This window comes from Fundulus heteroclitus, chromosome 15 (genome assembly GCF_011125445.2).
Source record: "Fundulus heteroclitus isolate FHET01 chromosome 15, MU-UCD_Fhet_4.1, whole genome shotgun sequence".
Classification (NCBI taxonomy): Eukaryota; Metazoa; Chordata; class Actinopteri; order Cyprinodontiformes; family Fundulidae; genus Fundulus; species Fundulus heteroclitus.
The window spans coordinates 22,125,447-22,144,955 of NC_046375.1; the positions used below are offsets into that span (position 1 = coordinate 22,125,447).

The 19,509-nt window shown below is 42.4% G+C and overlaps 1 protein-coding gene across 1 annotated transcript in view; it reads left to right on the plus strand.

Annotated features, from left to right (window-relative positions):
• LOC105930625 (neurexin-3b) overlaps positions 1 to 19,509 on the plus strand; it is a gene marked incomplete in the record, with an annotated part of 460,536 nt that overhangs the window by 394,922 nt on the left and 46,105 nt on the right. The window contains 2 exon segments of the mRNA XM_036147669.1: positions 3,605 to 3,694; positions 5,802 to 6,112. Coding sequence (XP_036003562.1) covers positions 3,605 to 3,694; positions 5,802 to 6,112 — 401 coding nt within the window.

Below are 19,509 nucleotides of genomic sequence, written 5' to 3' on the forward strand. Positions count from 1 at the left end.
TAAACAAATCCACTTGGTAGTAATTTTCTTCCAAAAGGTTTACCCCTCCATGTCAATAATTTCATGAACCTTTCACTCCATTTCTGAAACTAATTTTAAACATATGCTATGCAAAATAGCAAGCTCAGTCCGACTGGATGGAAACACCAACTTTCGCGTTTTGCCAAAGATTTTCAATTGAATTTAGGTGTGGACTTTGACTAGGCCATGTTGATCTACAACATTGTAGCTTTGGATGCATTGTTAATGTTGTCCTACTTTAAGGTGAACCTCTTGCCCCTTTCTTTTCTTCGGTATCACCCAGCATTTAGTATGATGCTGCCACAACCATGTTCCACTGCGTCGATGGTTGATTAAAGGTGATGTTCAACATTACTTGTTTGCCAGATATTGACTTAGACTTAGACTTAGGCAACTTTCTTTGTCATTTTGTATGTACAGAGTGCATACAGAACGAAATTTCGTTGCATACAGCTTGTAAATTACAGTATAAAGTTCAGCAGTGATTAAAAAGGAGAAAGAAACAGCGTGCGATCACAGTGTACTGGAGAATATTGAAACCATTTGTATGTGCAGAAATTATGGCGCAAAAAGGCATTTGTGCAAAAATGCATTTAGAAACTAAAGGTTCGGCAGCATTTGTAATGCTAGATAGAGATGCAGTGATGCAAATGTGAAAATGTGGTGCAGAGTCCAGTTTATAGTTTAGCAGTTCAACAGTCTGATGGCAACAGGGAAAAAGCTTTTGCAGAACCTGGTGGACCTGCAGCAGATGCTGCGGAACCTCTTCCCCAGAAGGCAGCAGGGAGAACAGTCCATGGTGAGGAGTCTCTTATGATGTTATGGGCTCAAGACACAGTGGTGGGAAGAAATGTCCTTATTGGAGGGAAGGCGAGCCCCGATGATCCCTTCTGCTGTCCTCACCACTCTCCTCATGTTCTTCCAGTCGGAGGCACTGCAGTCTCCACACAACACAGAGAGACAGCTGGTCAGAATGCTCTCTATAGTGCATCTGTAGAAGGTCGTGAGGATGGGCGGTGGCAGGTGGGCTCTCCTCATCCTCTGCAGGAAGTACAAGCACTTCTGTGCCCTCTTCACCAGAGACGTGGTGTTCACAGACCAGGTGAGGTTGTCCGTGATGTGCACCCCCAGGAACTTGGTGCTGCTGACCACCTCCACCGCTGAGCTGTTGATGAGTAGTGGAGCATGGTGAGGCCGGTTCTTCCTGAAGTCAACGATGATCTCCTTCGTCTTCTCCACGTTCAGGATCAGGCTGTTGTCTCTGCACCAGTCCACCAGCTGCTCCACCTCCTCTCTGTAGTCCTGGTCGTTGTCGTCTCTGATCAGGCCCACCACCGTTGTGTCGTCTGCAAACTTCACAATGTGATTGGTGGTGAACCTGGGGACGCAGTCATGTGTCAACAGAGTGAACAGCAGGGGGCTCAGGACGCAGCCCTGAGGGGAGCCCGTGCTGAGGGTAATGACATAAGAGGTGTTCTGTCCGACCCGGACTGACTGAGGTCTGTTGGTGAGGAAGTCTAGCAGCCAGTTGCGAAGAAGTGTGCTGAAGCCCAGATGTTCTAGTTTTCCCACCAGGTGCTGTGGGATGATGGTTTTGAACGCTGAACTGAAGTCCAGGAACATTATCCGCACGTGCGTGTTCTTCTCCTCCAGGTATGCCAGGCTCAAGTGAAGAGCGGAGGAGATGGCGTCCTCAGTGGAGCGGTTCCGCCAGTAGGCAAACTGGAACCGGTCGAGTGTTGGGGGGAGACTGGAGACGATGTGTTCTTTCACCAGCCTTTCAAAGCACTTCATCATGATGGGAGTGAGTGCAACAGGCCGGTAGTCATTGAAACAGGTGACTTGAGGTTTCTTCAGCACCGGAATGATGGAGGCAGACTTGAAGCATGCTGGCACTGTGGCTTGGTCCAGCGAGGTTTTAAAAATGTCTGTGAGGACACCAGCCAGTTGACCTGCACACTCCTTGAGCACCCGCACAGGTATGTTGTTGGGACCTGGGGCCTTCCGTGGGTTGACTCTCCTCAGAGTCTTCCACACGTCGCCGGTGTCAAGGCAGAGTTCCTCCTCTTCCTGATGGGGAACAGCTTTCATTGCTGGAGTGCTGTTTGGTGCCTCAAACCTCCCAAAGAAGTTATTTAGTCCGTTAAGGAAGTCAGCATCAACTTCCCCCACCAGGGGGAGGGTGTGTTGTAGTCAGTGATCGCCCTTATGCCTTTCCACATGCTCCTGGTGTTGCTGACGTCATGGAAAAGCTCCTGGATTTTCTTAGTGTGGCTCCGCTTCGCTAGCCTGATGGCACGGTTCAGGTTGGCTCTCGCTGTCCTCAGTGCCTCCTTGTCACCAGACTTGAAGGCTGAGTTTCTTGCTTTTAGCGCTTGACGGACCTCCTCAGTAATCCAGGGTCGTTGGTTGGCTCGGGTGATGATGGTCTTAGTGGTGCTGACGTCCTCAACGCATTTGTTGATGTAGGCTGACACAGCCTACATTGTTGCATTGTTTTGCATAGGTTAAATAGTTTACGAATCTTATCTGACCAGAGCACCTTCTGTTATGTGTTTGAGTCCCGTGCATGCCTCGTTCCAAGCTGCAAACACACAATTATATATTTCTTTCAACAATAGCCGATTTATGAGATTTGTGGAGTGCAAGACTTATTGGCTGACGTCTAGAGACAACCAGTTACCCTAAGATTAATTTCAGGGGTGTGCAGAATAAACGGGGCTGAACAGATATTTTTTAGTTTATTTGAAGAAGTAGTTTTCAAAACCATGTTTCCATTTCAGTTGATTAATTGTTATGTGCCTCATCCCAAATCCCATTAAGATGCTTTCAGGGTTTGTGGTTGCAATGTCAAAAGAGGGGAGGGGGGGGAATGCAAGGGCTACACATACCTTGGCACAGTACTTGCAACTTGTTAGCTGTGCTCTCAAGAGGATGAAGTATGGTAGCGCTTTTTTGTTCTTTACCCCAAAAGGCCTCCCACTAAGTCGGTAATGATCTCATTTGTATGCATTGTCCTCTTGAAATCTGTGCCACTGTGGGATCTCACCCCCAACGGGTCTGCCACACTTAAAATTACAACTTTGCTCCCCTAACATTGCCCTCCTTTCCTCACAAAGCTCCACCCGTCCAAATGACTAGTCGCACAAAAGTATTTGCTGCCCCCTTGGAATGTAAAAAGCAGATGGTGTCCAGTAGGTGAATTAAGGCTCATAAATGACCGAGTTTTGCTTCACAGAAAGCCAGTTAAACTCTGTTGGTCTTCCAAAGTATTTCATTTATCCAATGTCATGTAAATTATGATGTATTTGCTATGTTTTTACTCTTTTGTAGCAGGTGATTTTGTGTTTTTATTCCATGCATATTGTGTGTAATCTTTAAATGTGGAGTGTTTTAAACAGATGTAAAGCTTAAAGTTCAACTAATGTGACGCTATACCTGTGGATAAAAAAAAAACAACAACTCATAAAGCTTTTATAAATCATTCTAAACGCAGCTAAACCTCATCATAAACCCCTGTATAAATGTTTGTTGTCTGTTGCCAACTGTTTCAAGCTGTTTGTTAAACTCTCGAACTCCAAAGGCAACAGCGACATTGAACGCTATCAAATGGCAAATAAGAAAATCCCGTTCAAATATACCCGGCCAGTAGAGGATTGGCTTCAGGAGAAAGGTAAACCTTTATTCAACTTTTAGAATGTTTCTTCCTTTATTTTATTTTCTTTCAGTCATCTCATCGGCTTGCTCCCTTTCAACCTCTGAGAATGAGAAAACCATCCCTTAAACCCCTTAAAAATCTGTAAAATAAATTGTATTTTTATGTGATTTTCCCCCCCCCTTTTTTTCTGCCATTGTCACCTTTTTATTTAATCTTGTTCGATCATGGTGTCCAGTTAAAGGGACTGGGACAAGGAGATGAAACACAGGTTGAATTTGACTGGGAGGAGGCATTAGCTACGCTGCAGCAGTAGGCCGACTGTTTGGAGAGGAGGCTTAACTCCCCTGACTCAAATCCTCTGCAGTGTTTGAGAACAAACTAATCAGTGGGCATATCCCCCCCCCCCTCCTGAAAACTTCCCTAACAGCGGGGGGGGCTCCTCTCTGCTCTAATTTATCTTCTTGTACTTATCACACAAAATGGAAATCCAACCTGTTTTGATGATGGAGAGATAATTGGAGCGTTTTTGACAGCGTAGTGTCACGGTGCGAGCGCCAAGGTGCGCCGCCGCCTGATAGAGCTGTACTTATTAATCGCTGAGATTATCAAAGTCGGCCTCAACACACGTGTGGGTGGATTTAAGGAAGCCCGCTGCCCCACAAGAGAACCTTCTCACTCTACGTAATACCATTATAAACTGCCTTTTTAAAATTCATTGCACATAAACGTCTTAACCTTTTCATAAAGTCCCTTTAACGACCGCTAAAACACTGACAGGTTTTTGAGAGGAAGGAGAAAAGAGAAAAAAAGAAATCCCATTACTGCTGCATGCATAGTTCCACACGTGCTATTTCATTTCTGTGATATGAACGCCCCGTCCCTGCCATTCCATACCTAATGTGTTCTGTGCTGTATAGCAAGCAACAAGGAACAAGCTTGCAGTGTTGCTAATCTGTGAATTGCACAAATGAGAAATGTAATTATGATTCTTGTTTTGTGGAAGTTTTGTGCATTTTCGATTTCATAATTAATGCATGAGCAGTGTGTTTTGACTGTAATGTTTAGCCGTCGACTAATCAAATTCACACGGCACATTAGACCTCATATTGTCTTCGTAATATGCCAAACCCTGTATATGTATTTATTTGTCATTACCCTGCACGAAGTTTAGTCCAGAAGCCATTATTCCTAGAGCACACTTTCCAGCTCGTTTTCTTTAGATATTACTTTCAAATTTGCATAGATTCCATAACAAGATTTTTGTAGTACTGTAGGAAGGCGAATGGTTATTTTTGCTCGTGTACTTCAGAGTAAATGCATGGTTCTTTTTCATAATTTAGAGCCAAATTTAATCATGGTCTGAAACAATACTTTGCTCTATAAACACAGCATTTTTCTGTCACTGTAAGACATGTAAACATTTTGCTCTTAAATGTACTTTCTGTGGATCACTTATTTTGTTTTAATTTACTTTATTTTTTTTTGTAAACTTGCTTTTGCAACAACTTTTATGGGCTCTTGGTCAAATTGCTCCATCGCCAATTCTGTTCCCGAGCGTTGCCTTTTAGTCCCTTCCTGCTTCCATTTAATTTCCCCAAAGCATATATAGTACCTTGTACCCATGTCCTTATCAGCTGTGTGACAGTTTATTTATTCTTGGGAGTTTGACATTTTAATGAATTATGGACAAAGATATTCAATTCTATTATGGTCGTAGATTACCTCTATTTTCAAAATAACTGTGGTTCTGCGCCCTGTTTGAGTCAGTTGATCCTTGAATCATGACATCATGACAATTTCACCCCATATTATGTCTGATTGACCTTCAGCTGGTTCATATTATTTATTGTCTGAAGTACTCTGAAGACATTATGGAAAATAACACACTTTACGAAATATTTAAATGCGACGTATGAAATGTATGTATCCAATGGTTCCCCTGATTAACGTGTTGTTGGTACAAAACATCCTGTGCTTTACATTTCGTACCTAAGGAACGTTGGTATAATGCTGCAAAATGTACAAAGTGGCGAAGGGGCAAAGTGACAGGCACCCATATGTCTTGCGTTAGATGGCTTCCTTGTTGGCATCCTCACCCATTCTCTCTCCTATCCTGTCTCAGGCCGGCAGCTGACGATCTTCAACACCCAAGCCACTATTTCTATCGGAGGAAATGACCGGAAGCGGCCCTACCAAGGCCAGCTCTCCGGCCTCTATTACAATGGCCTCAAGGTCCTCAACATGGCCGCCGAGGGCCACCCTAACATCAAGGTCAACGGCAGCGTGCGGCTTGTGGGAGACGTGCCCACCAGCCGTGGTGCGACGCGCACCACCACTTCCATGCCGCCGGAGATGTCCACCACCTTTATCGAGACCACCACCACGCTGTCCACCACAACCACCCGCAAACAGCGCTCACCACCGTCTATTCAGGTAGAGCTCACTGGGAACTCTCAATATGTGCGTGCGAGTTGTTGCATGTTGAGGCAGGTGGTTGTAGAGAGATGGTAGCCTAGAAGTTAGAGCATTGCACTTGTGTCCCGGAGGTTCCGGGTTCAAATCCCACAGACTGTTGCTCTGGGTACCTGAGCAAGACCCTCAAACCCCTGATTGCTCCCTGGGTGTCGCACAGTGGGGCTCCCAAGGGGAGCAGTGGGTCATTGCAACATACTTTCCAATGAATGTATGTTACAATGACGATAAAGATTATTATGATGTTAGGATAAAAATTATTTGTTAGATCGACTTTTGTGCGCAGCCTTTATTTCGGTTGTTGCGAACCCAGAAAACAGGCAATAGTTTCTAAACACTCACCATGCAAATTGTGGCAAATGGTGTGACGCTGATAAAATCCAGGCTCTACATCAGCAACAGAAATCAAGATTTGAAGTCTAGACATGTATCACTTAAGAATACCCTTGTCAGAATCAGACCCAGACCTCCCTAGTCTTGAATTCATAGTAGTCTAATGATGTGGAGAAGTATTTGTATTTGTTATCTTGCATAAAAGACTGCCCGTATAAAAATGTTATTGCTTTTACTTTATCAGTTTAGCAATGTTCCAAAAGGTACAAGATAAATATACTATGTAGGTATTAGTTTGCTTTCAAATAGGATTCTTTCAAAATAGAAAAGCCTTTCCTTGTGGTGAAAAAGGCAACAAATCCAACAAAGGTTCTGTTTTCTCTCTAATAAGGTTTAAAAACGCCCCGGAGAGCAGAAACAACAACTGTTCCCCTCTCTTTACTATTTAATGTGTTTCTGGAACTGGTTTGGATTACGTCTGCCCTCCCTCTTTTTCCTCTGCTTGATCAGCCAAGGTCAGGACACTGTATTTCTCATTCTGCCGAGGATCGAAGTGCTGTTGTTCGACGAGCCGTGCCTTTTCGGCTTTCCTCCACCAATTTCCCTTTTTCCCCCACCTCTATCTGTCATGCAACACATTTCCGGACCGAGAGAGGGCTTTCTCCAATACGTCCCGAGTCCGAGCCAATGAATGTCACAACTGTGCCAAGAAAGCAATCACGCTCAGCAGTCCTTTGACACCCAGAGCACAAATTGAACCCTTCATTGTCTATATTAAAGCAATAACTCTCCCTCATGAGTGAGACGTGGCTGTTGCGGAGGGAGGGTTTTGGCGGTTGTGGTTGACAGGCCGCTGTTATCTCCGTCTGCACCTCAGCATCAAATTGTCTGCCGCACAGTCATGATGACCCTTCATGTCGGCGCTGACACGTCTACCTCTGTACGGGAGCGAGAGTGCGAGATGCTAGGATGAAGTGATCTGAAGATAGAAGACGCGCAACAGAAACAAAGCAATCCATTCCCGTTTCCTCCATGAGTCAGCGATAATGACCTAGCCGAGATACATTACCGTCTCTGGCAGCAACGACAAGGTCACATCATAAAGAGAAAGACTTGTGTCGTCTCGGCCTGAAAATTAATATCAAAGGAAGTCAATAAAGTTCCTCAGCTGGAAGATCTTTTTTGACAACGCCCTTGACTTTTCAAGGTGAAGTGATGAACAAATATCTCTGTTGCCGATATGCATGATTCCGCCGTTAGACGGCAGACAACGCTCCCCGGTAACTTAATAACAATGTGGGTTCCCTGCCCCCTGTAACTTCCCCGTTTTATTTTTGTATTCCTTTCGAGAACACACCTTGGTCATTCTTCTTCCACGAGCTCCCATGACAGGCCCCGGCTTTGATTCACGTTGTCGTGTCGCAGCATTTCATTTGCCGAGGCCTTTAATTTTACAGTTCCCTAGCCGGCTGTCAGGCGCTGTGGTGTGAGCGGTAAGGAGAGGACCTGTACTCGTTTGGCAGATTTTCCCACCCCTCTGGGTAGTATAGGGGGGTTTAGGGAGTTGAGCTATCATTAGTGATGTACTGCTGTGCTGAAAAAGAGCTATAGGCACCTGACGCTGGTACTGGACTCGAGCACAAGAGCAGCTGCTTCAAAAGTGGGGGGTGCCTGAGTGGACTACAATGTGTGTGCGTTGACGTTCGGGTGTGTTCGCAGATGTCTATTTTAGGTCCACTGAACCGACACTACCTGTTTGGCTCTCTGAGGTGAGAAGCGGCGTGTCCCCCGACGTCTCTGGCTCAACAGGACGAGAGGCAGGGGTGTGAAGTGGAGAGACCAATCTCACGCTTAATTAATGATGGTTCCATGGGGAGGAACATGCATTGACATGACAAACACCTTTCCTTTTCTTTTTATTCGCTCCTGCTACTTGGTGCAGACTTCGTGCAGAGAATTTATTATTATTTTTTTTTTTTCGGTTTTAATGGCTCTTCAAAAAAAAAAAAAACATATTCTTATGAACACATCTGTTAATAGACTTTTGCCTACTTTGAAGGAATTGCAAACATCACAGCACCTTTTTTTGAGCCGAGTACATTTTTAACGTATAGTTTTTTCCATCATTATCTAATTCATAATTTTGCACTTTTGCATGTGGAGAACATTGATATGCATCTTAAAGCTTTGTCATTGCCTTGCCTTGCCTTATTCCTGATATAAGACAAAACAGAGTTTAATTCCCATCTAAGCCAGGCAGCTTTTGTTGACATATTCTTAATACACTCTTAGGTTGCAGCAATGACCTGAGAGTAATGTTACTTAATCCCTCACACTGGTATGCAGGAACTATGTCTGCACCAATGAAAATGCACTGACTTTGACATGTCTAATGCTTGGAGTGGGTCTCACTGACAGCAACCCAACCTACTTTCTGATTAATTCAGCTGGTAATTATTTCACCACGTCGCGGCATTCATGGACTGTGATAGCAACAAACTTTGATTCTCATAGGTTAATGTATTAAAAACATTCACTGTATTCTGAAAAATTGTGAAATTTGATGCAACTATTTAAAAGGTTTTACTTTATTGAAAAGTAATTCAGAATGAATGCAAATACAATCAATATTCAGATTGTACTGAACCGTTGTTGCAAGGGGGATATTCCACGTTAGATCCAAAGTAAATAAAGGAATCATTGATTCTTTTCCAAAAAGGATCTTCTGACTCACGCACCTTAAGAAAGCATTCAATTCCCTGCATGAATTTTGGAATTCCAAATGGAAATTCCATATTTCCTGCCTAATCTTGCTAACAAGAAACAAAAGTATCTCCCTTTTAGACAATTTAGATTTGCCTTCAGTCAGATGTTCATCCATGCAGCTACAGGAGGAATTTTAAATGCCATTTACTATGCCCTCTTTGTCTCTTCTTGACTGGACTAAATGACCTGGCATTGAACGCGTCAGTCAGATATTTCCTCCTTCATGTTTGCCGGCTGCTTCATTGTCAAAATCTCACTATCTTCTGACGATTCACCACTCTTTGCTTTAGCCATTTAGCATTGGGAACATTTCTTTGATTCTGTGCTGCAAACAAGGATAACAAATGCAAACATAGGTAGTTTAAGCTGCCTACTGGCAAGGCAAGGATTGTAAAGCTATGATTGCATCCTTACGCTGTTACGTTTTTTTTTGGACAACTGAGCTCTATACTTGGACATTTACTGGGAAATGAATGGCACAGTCCAATACCTTTCATCTGAACCACCACTTCCTTTTATAGGGTTGCTATTGAATTAGCAAAACACAAAGATTATGTCTACTCAAGGCTTAATCCAACCAGCTAAGTAGCGAGCTAGCTACCCAGTTAACAAATTAGCCAATCAAAAAAAGACAGACAGAAGATTTCTCACTCAATGTAAGAAGTTATTTTTGTGCTTATGTTTATCTGCCAAAATTAGCAGGTGAACATTAACTTGTCAAATGACAGCTGCAGTACAGCTGTCATTTGAAAGTAACAAGCATTGTGAGAATTATGCAGGATTTAGAGAGAAAAAATTGTATTGTAGTCAAAGCAGAGATTTAAAATTACACCAGATGGTCTGTTAAGGTGGTGCAGAGCATAATTCTCCAAAGTGAGTCAAGGCTTTAGTTGTCTTGAAGGGCTTTTTGAAGAGTTTTATATAAATGGTGTCATAAAACAAATCAAAAAATGTTGTGATTGTCAAAGGGGCAGCTAATAACCTGAGGAGACAAATTCTCTACATCCACTGTATAGAATAAAAAAAACTGCTAATCTTATTTCAACCAATCTGACATTATGGGGAGACAGAACGATTGGAGTTTCCCAGACTCTTACATCCCTTACATGTCAGCAGGGCTGCTGGCTAATTTATGTAAAAGGTACAAATTCTGCAGATTACAACCATAACGCTAATGTTAAACTAACCTCAGGTAAAACATTTTCACAGATGAAGTTTTTGGTTTAATACTTTCTGTAAAAAGGATACCAACGTAGAAATAAAATCTCGCTTTTCACTCCAGGTGACAACCAAAAACAGTTGCTCATTGCTTGCAACCTTGGATGCTGGAAAGTTTCCATTACAACAGTACAAAACACACACATTTAAAGAAGTGATGAAACTAAAGCAGGTATTCCTTTTCAAGTAGCTCCAAAGCACCCCCAGATTAACTGTTTTTAGCTTGACCAAATGGACCAAAGCATTTTTCTTTGTTATGTTTTAACACTGGCAGATTTTATGTGGATAGTCAGACTGGGAATACTCATTTATGCGGGGCCCTCTATCATGGGAGATCAGCGTCTCTCGCTTGCAATTAACTCACCGTGCTTGTGTGAGATGTTTGGGAATAATTAGAACGGGAGGGCTGCAATCTAGAATACCGTGGGGGGAAAGTACCGAGGGAGAGACACTGAAAATGATTTGCATGTTTGGCATGTTAAAAAAAAAATTTGCTCGAGTCCATCATTTGCAACTGGTCCCCTTAGCTCAGGAGATGGGAAATGAAAAGCAAATTGTATAATTGGGATTGCTCACGCTTGGATACACTTTCAATGATAACGGTTTTATGTTAAATCTGCATGGATTAGTCTGTTGCTCTGTTCTGTCTCTGTTTTATACGAGGCTTTTAAAGGTGTAGTACCTTGAACAGTATTCATATTTTTTTTTCTTTTACTTTCCATATTTTGTCAAGATAGAAGGCTGTATATGGCTCTTTGGGTACTTTGGCAAGAAACTATTTTAGGTCTGTGCAGTGGTTTAGCAGTTTTAGCAGTTTTAGCAGGGTTTTGTTTTTTTTGTATCTTCATGGAATGCACAGGATTTCCTCAACAGAAAGACTTTGTTCATACAAGGAATAGATTTCTTTGGTTCAGTCACCATTTCGTCATTTTGCTGCAAACTATGTCCATGTTTTTAGTTCCTTTTATTTCCCATCTTTTTTTCTCTAAATATAGACAATTTTGTCTAAGTGCATAGATTCTTATTTCCTGCTTGCTAAGTGTGTAGATAGGAGATTACTAATTACTCCAAAGTATTTTTTCAGAGGTTATGGATTTTAAACAAGCACAAAGTACATAATTGTGGAGTTGAAGAAAAATTGGAGATGCATTTCAAGAGAGAAATTGAAGCATCAGGCTTGTCCTCAGCCTGGATGAAAAACCTGGTTATTTCTGATGGGGAAAAGGAATGGCCCTAAATGCAGGACAGTCCTGGAAGGAAAGTTGTTGGAGGTTGGAAAGTCTTTCACAGCAACATTTAGTATCTATGCAAAGTTATGTTTAGGGTGTTTAGTGGTTTAGGGCGAAGAATATTCCTGTTATAGGATCAACATCAAGATTTAGGTCCAAATGACGGTGGCAAGACATGAGAAGCGATTTTCCCAGACAATAGCCATCCAATTTGACTTGGCTATTTTCAAAGAAGAATGAGGAAAACGCCAAATTTCTAGAGGTGCACAGCTATAATATGTGTAACTGGAATAGCAGTAAAAAGATGATTATTCAAAGTATTGACTGCCTGCCACATTTTTTCTTATTCTCATTTCTCTACTGCTTTGTGTTGATCTATTAGAAAAAAATTCAAATAAAACACAGAAAAGTCTGTTCTGCTAAGGTGACAAGCTATGGTAAAGGGTATGAAAACTTTTGTAAGGCACTGTGGAGAGTGACTGAAAGTCTGGAAAAAGAAATGCTGCGAACCAGATTGAGCCTCAGTTTTCGTGAAACGCGGATATTTTGCGGCCTATCCCATGAGGGTAAATGATGACAGCTTATTTATTCTTCACCTTAAGAGGTAGTGCGGGTAGCGTCATGCTGAGCCTCCACATGCATGCAAATATTTGAGGATGCGTTCCTAATTACATGGGTGTGAGTGGGCAGATACGGCCTCCTACTTTTAGTCACCTTTTCTTCTCAGCTTGCCTCACAACCGTCGCCCGGACCTGCGGCTAATTGTTCAAAGGTCAACTTAGCGAGCAGGTATTCCTGGAGAAGCTTTCAACTCTTCTTCTTTTTTTTTCTCTTTCTCTCTCTCCTGGCTGCCCCACCAGGCACCTCTGCTTCCAGGGAATTGTTGAAGATAAATGCTGTCGGTGGGCCGGTTGCTCGATGTGTCCAATTAAGAGACAGCAGAGTGATGGCAGCCCTTCTGGTGTGAGCGCGGCTCATTAAAAGGGGGGGAAACACAACCGGTGCACAGAGGCGTACACACACATAGGCGTTCCGATTCTGCTCAAGGATCTCCTAATCTCTGCCACGTATACAGCCGAGTTATCATAATTGAGGCCCATTTTGTGCAAGCGCGTATCAAATAGCATTCAGCTCCGTTAGCAGTCGCATCTGCTCGTGCTCCTGTCACAATATTCCACCTTGTCAGAAATGTACCCCCCCCCACCCCCCGCCACCACCGTCAACATGACATACTCATTCCAGCAGTTTCTCGATAGTCTTGCCTTTACTGTCGTCAGTTTGTATTCACCACCACGTTTGTAATTCCCTTTATGAATTTTTCATGCCGCTCGGCGTGCAACAGAATATGTACATAGAGCTGTTTCCATTAGAATTCTCTGTGTGAGGGTGTTTGTAGATGTTTGCAATTTCATGTCAGTACATCGTGTGTTTCCGTGTGTGTGTTTCCGTGTGTGTGTGTGCATTCAGGGCAGTTTGTCTCTCGGTGTGTGAGAACCGGCAGATAGCTCCGGGGGTTTTGGACCACGGGGGTTTGTGTAATGGATGTACCCTAGCCCCCACTCCCCACTCCCCCAGCACCCCTTCCCACCACCTCACTACACAGTTTATCTAGATCCTCGAGGAAAGAAGGTGGTGTGTGTGTGTGTAAACCTGTCATGTACCAGCGGAGGCACTTCCACGTCCAGAGAGGCGAGCACACATCACCTGTAAACACTCAGTTTGCAGCTTGTTACTGAGCTGACCATCCCCGGCACGCTCTCTGGCGTGGTGCACAGCTTCGCCTCACGCTGCGCTGCCCCCAGAGATGTCTGACTGGTTATAAAACGACGTCCCTGTCCAGCTCCACGCCGATAACAATCTGACTCTTCTGGTTGAAAAAAAGAATCATCCTGACTGTGCAAACTACAGCTACAGTGGGAAAGAGGGAGAGAAAAAAAACACATTTCTCTTGATCAATAGATATCTAATGGTGCTCATGACTTGGAGGTCACACCATGTTTGGTCAAATAAAACTGAGTGACTCCCGTTTCAGAGAAACCGAGACAAAATTGTCTTTAAACTATGTATGAGAAACTGGAATGACACAAGAATTAAGAATTTAAACATTTGAACACAGTATGTAAGTAAAGATTATGTATATAGCACCTTTCTCAGAGAGGAGTCACAAAATGCTTTACACTACAAGGCATTAAAATACAAAACAGCACTAAATAAAATGCATATAGACAAGATACATACAGTCATAGCAGAGCTTTTTTTTTTTAAATCATCCACAGAGTTCACTAAGCGCAGGTAAAGTGGTGCATTTCACAGTCTGGGTGCGACAGCTTGGAATGGATCTGTCTCGCTGCGTCCTAAAATGGGGTCGAGGGGTGGAAGTATTCACAAAAAGTTAAAAACATACACTGCATTATCAAAAGTAGAAGTTTGTCTGCCTTTACACACATAAACATGTGCAATTTCCCATTCTTAATTGGAAGGAAGCAAGTTGCTGGCCATCAAACAGTCTCAGAAGGACCTGAAATGAGCAGTTACAGTTTTCCTAATAAAGAATTAGTAGCGCAATAAACTGAAAGGATCTCCATCCTTAGAATACAAGGCTCCACTGTTAAAAAAGCGTTTCTATACTTGAACATTCAAGTTGCATTGAAGAACTTTTGGTTACAGCAATGAAACACAGAAGATCGTCTGGTCAGATGAGGCCACATTAATGTCACTGCATACATCTTGCCTTGTAGTCCCAAGATTCCACATCCTCCGTGCTGGCTCCGTTCTGTTCACGTCCGACAGATGGAGCAGTTACGTTTTTATTTATTTTATTTTTATTTAGTCGTTCACCGTCAAATTACAGAACAAGTCCAACTTTCTGCTCTGTTCCGGTCCGTCTGGCAAAGAGAGATAAAAAAGTCAACAACCTCCAGTTTACCAAAATTAAATGGGGTAAATAGAGCTTGTTAACCACAAATTAAATATTTTTTTTTACAAATATTCACAATAAAACAGTTTTATTTAAATAAGGGATGCAAACCACTCATTTTGCACCAAAGATAGCAGATTTGTCATTTTAACATTTAATTAGGAACCTGGTAATCCTCTCCAAATAGATTTGCATTCTACTTGTAATGACCATCATCCCATCGGGCTCCAAGAAACTTTGGAGCAGAGCTAGATGGAGTAACTTTGTTGTTGATGTTGTGGGCTTTGCCTTTCATGGAGGCGTCATGGAGGCGGTCTGGAATGGAAAGGACACATACAGGAGCAGAGGGTGTGGAATTACGGCGTTAAATGGTGCTGCACAGAACCCCAAATACACCACACAGACACTGAAGTCTGTTGGTGGGAAAATCATAGAGTGGGGCTTTTTTATAGATGATGATATTGGAAGATTTCATATAATTGTGGGATGGAAGAATAGAGAAATCAACCTGGACATTTATTTATTTATTCATTCATTTATTGTGGCACTAGTGGCCTTTATTTTGAAAGTAGGCTAACAGAAAATGGGATTGAGAGAGGAAAGACATACGACGAAGGTCCACAGAGCGGGACTCAAACATGGCACCGTGGGGTCGAGCACCGAGGGTCTGTGCATGGGTTGCACCCACTACCCCTGTGCCCCTACCGCGTCAAACCGGGACACCCTTGATAAGACTCTGCAGATGAAACGAGAGCAGAGCTTAAAATGTGAGCGCGTAAAAGTTTCCCTCAGGACTTACAAAATCTAAAGACAGATTGTTTTGGAAGAATAGGTCAAAATCCCCTCTCACCGATGCATACAACCAGTTTCTCCGCTTTGAACATGTCAGTTTGCATAAAGGCTTTTCCACTAATTACTTAATACACTTCAGCATTCAGTACTTACTTCCTGCGCCATTCCGCTTTATACGCATAACTTCATTACTGAACTGATTTGTTTTGATTTCTTTGTGTTTGGGGATTACTTCGGTCATTACTGATGCGTGGTGTGAATTTCATGTTGACAGGCCAATTTGAAGTATATTTACTGGGTAAAACATTGGCATGCAAATTCTTTTAATAGCCACCGTGCGTAATTGTTATCAAAATGTTTCAAATTCCTTCTAATTAAACATAACTCTAATAAACTGAGGCGCAGAAACATCTCTAATGCTATTCAAAGCTTCACAGGTTCAATTTTGTCTCTTCTTCTAACACTACAGATGTCATCTCTCCCCCCCCCCCCCCCCCCACCCCCCTCCCCACCAGACACAAGCCTGTAGACTTACACGGATTATCAAAGTGGAACAGTTGGTATTACATTCTGTGCCAAGCCATTTTGAAGAGTTGTGAGGTTGCTGCGAGATCCCGTACACTTGTGGTGTTTAATTAACTTTTTTTCCAGCACAACGATTCTGGGGGGGAAAAAAAAACTATTACAAAAGTTTAAGTGCTGCTGCCAGCATTTCCTTTTCCCTGTTTGACACTTTGCGAGTTTGTTTGTGTAAGACTGAGAGCTACGGATCTCTTGTTTTGTCCGTTCTCGTGTCCGGAGCGAAGACCTGTTCGGTTACGCTGCTGGTTTTACGTAGCCTTGTAAAGTATTCATACCCCTTGAACTTTTCCACATTTTGACACATTAAAACACACAATCTTTAATGGGTTGTTTTGGGGATTTGAAATGAACGACCACAAACAAAGGTAGTGCATAGTTGTGAATAGGGAGGAAAATGACGCTCCCAGTTTGTAAGTAGCATCCACCTGGTTGTACCATTCCTTATAAATCCAGATGTTCTGAAAAAGGCTCCACCAGTACCACAAAGACCAAAGAAAACGGCAGAAGGGTAGGGGATAAAGTTGTAGAGAAGTTGAAAGCAGGTTTAGGTTATGAAACAATATTCTGAGCTTTGAATGTCTCAGTGAGCTCAGTTCCATCTGTCATCTAAAAATGGAAAGAACATGGCACCACCACAGAGCAACTTTAACACGGCCGTCCACCTCAAGAGACAGACTGCACAAGGAAAGCATTGATCACAGAAGCAGACAAGATGCCCACAGTAACTTTGGAGGAGCTGCAGATACCCGCAGCTCAGGTGGTAGAATCTGTCATAGGTGTGCTATCCATACGTACATGGTTTTGTCAGATGAGATCAAAAATGAACTTTTAGGCCTTTGAGCAAAATGGTTTGTTTGGTGGAAGATTAACATTGAACAGGCAATCCCCACAGTGAATCATGGTGGTGGCAGCATCAGGCTGAGGGGATGCCGTTCTAATACTGTAGAGGGTACCTGGTCGGAGTTAGAATAGAAAGGTGGATGGAGCTGAATAAATGGGGGCAACTCTGGGACAAAGTCAGAGGCTGCATAAAGCTTGTTCTAGCAGGACAGGAAACCCAAATATAGAGAGCTACAGGGAAATGGTTAAACCAGGGTGTCACCAACGTTTTTGAAACTGAGAGCTACTTCCTTGGTGAAGGGCTACCAGTACTGACCTTTGAACTAGAAGAGTCGGAGTTCACCTTAACTTAAGGTAAAATAAACACATCTTTCATGCTTTGTTATAAAAGCAAGTGTGAGTAAACAGAAATAGTAGCGGAAATAAAGTAAAGATTTATCTGCAGCTCATTGGTATATTGGACTTTTTTTTTTTTTTAGAACAGACTCGTGGGAGCCACATGTGGTGCCCGCAGGCACCATGTTGGTGACCCCTGGTTTACATAAATGTATATTTATTGGGTAAAATAGCCCAGTCAATGTCCAGACCAAAAACGTTATTCTTGATCTTTAGCAAGGTATGAAAACTGTTGTTTACTGATGTTTTCCATCCAATCTGAAAAAGCTTGAGCTGTTTTGCAAACAGGAAAAAGTAAAGACAGCCAATGTCTAGATGCTATTATGTTGCTAGTGATGCAATAATATTTTCAAAATACCAATAAAATATATGAACGTTCTTGTTTGCAGTGTTGAAAGATGTGAAGAAAAGTTCCACATGTATGAACGCTTTTGCAAAGGACTGACTGAAAAGAATATTTAAGTTTCCTCTACTCAGAGACCAGACCATTTAGGGGATATTCCCAATATATGAAAGCATATCAACACCCTGCTTCAACAAAACTAGGTAGGATTTAATTAGATATTAAACACTGCCTTACAAGTGCCGCAGATATTTTACCTTTTGTTGCATTGCGCGACTGTTTCTTTCTTGCCAAAGCCCCATAATGCTTCTCTCCACAGAGAGAGTTGTAGAAAAATACACACCAACTTGTTGCCTTTTTAATAGTGAACAGTGAAAGCTAATTGGGAAGATGTGCATTTGTGTGTTGATGCATGAAGAGGGGCCCCCCATGTACGCCACGTTTTTAAGTCTTCTCTCCACCCGGGGTAGTGATTATGTTTCAACTTTCATCTTCTAGAAAAAGAGACTAAATTGAATGCTTAATTTGGTTGGCGCTCATTAGGAACTGAAGCCAATCGAGACTCCTTGTTAACACGGGACGTGTGCAGCTGCCAGCACCAGCCATTGCGTAACGCCTGCATTGATTTGTATTGCAGCTTTGAAGCCATAATAGTATTTGACCGTCAGAAATGCAGAAATTATTGAAAAGGATGGAGCTGGAAGAGGAAATGTGTGTCCACAAGGGGAACAAGCAAGGTCCGATTTCAGCACGTTTCCACTGGGAAGCCAATAGACCTCCCAACTGAATATAGCGTTACGCATTGACTGATGCACAGCTAATGAGCTAAATTAGGATTTATCTATAAAGCCTTTGTCACTGAAACACTGGCTGACCTACTTGCCAATCACACTGAAATGGAAGAAAAAGGAAAAAGTGACTCTGAAATATTTGCAGAGACGCGGTTACTTAGCTTGTGTCACTATTGCCAGTCAATGCCTGTGTTGACTAATAAGCAAACCAAAAAAAATATTTTATAAATGTTACAAGGGACAGAAATTGAGTCTTAAATAGATTCATTTAATTACAGTGGTTGTGGTGGGGCTGGTTTATGTTAACATTATGCCTCGTCCTTTTCAAAAACTGTACTAATATAATTTCTTTTTCAAAAACATCAGGGTCCAAAAGTTTTTCATTTTTGATGCTGGATTTATTCAAAATACAAATTGCTTAAAAAATAGCATCCCTAATATTCTTCTGCTTTTGCTTCCAGACCAGCACAGCAGTGATCCACATCAACCACATCAACCATTATATACATAAAATAGACCTTTTTTGTAGATAAGACAGGAGTGGAGGACTTACATTTGCAACTAATGCAGAACTGAATTGGGTTCATTGTTTTAACGTTCTCTTACTCAGCAGCCACAGCGCATCTCGCGCTGTAGTCACATTGAAGCCTGTTGCTTGAGGTGGAGCACTCAGAATATTTTCTCTGCTTCCTTTCCAACCATTCTTGCAGTTGTAGCAGAGGAATGCAGCAGTTTTTGCAGGTCCCGGTAGGATGCGATGTCAGTATTTGTGAATAAAAGCTATTCCAGTCCGCCCTGGTCCTCTTCACGTATCGCTTCCATGTTTGTTGTCACCAAAATATCCAAAAAAGGTGGGGGAGGGGTTGATGTAAACGGAATCTTATCCAGATAAACAATTTACAACAAAACGGTGGAACATCAAGAAAAAACCGACAGTAACGTTTGTTTTGTAGAGGATGAACTATGTGTTACAAGTTTGATTGATTTGGTCTTAGTCCGCCCAGTCTGTTTAACAAGGGTTTCTTTCAAAGGTTCACACGTTCGTATCTGCAAATAGAGGCGATTTGTTTTTGTTTGTTTTTTTTTTATTGCTTTTACTGATGCAAAAAAAACCCCAAAGCACAGATGATGGTTCCTAACATCACAGCACA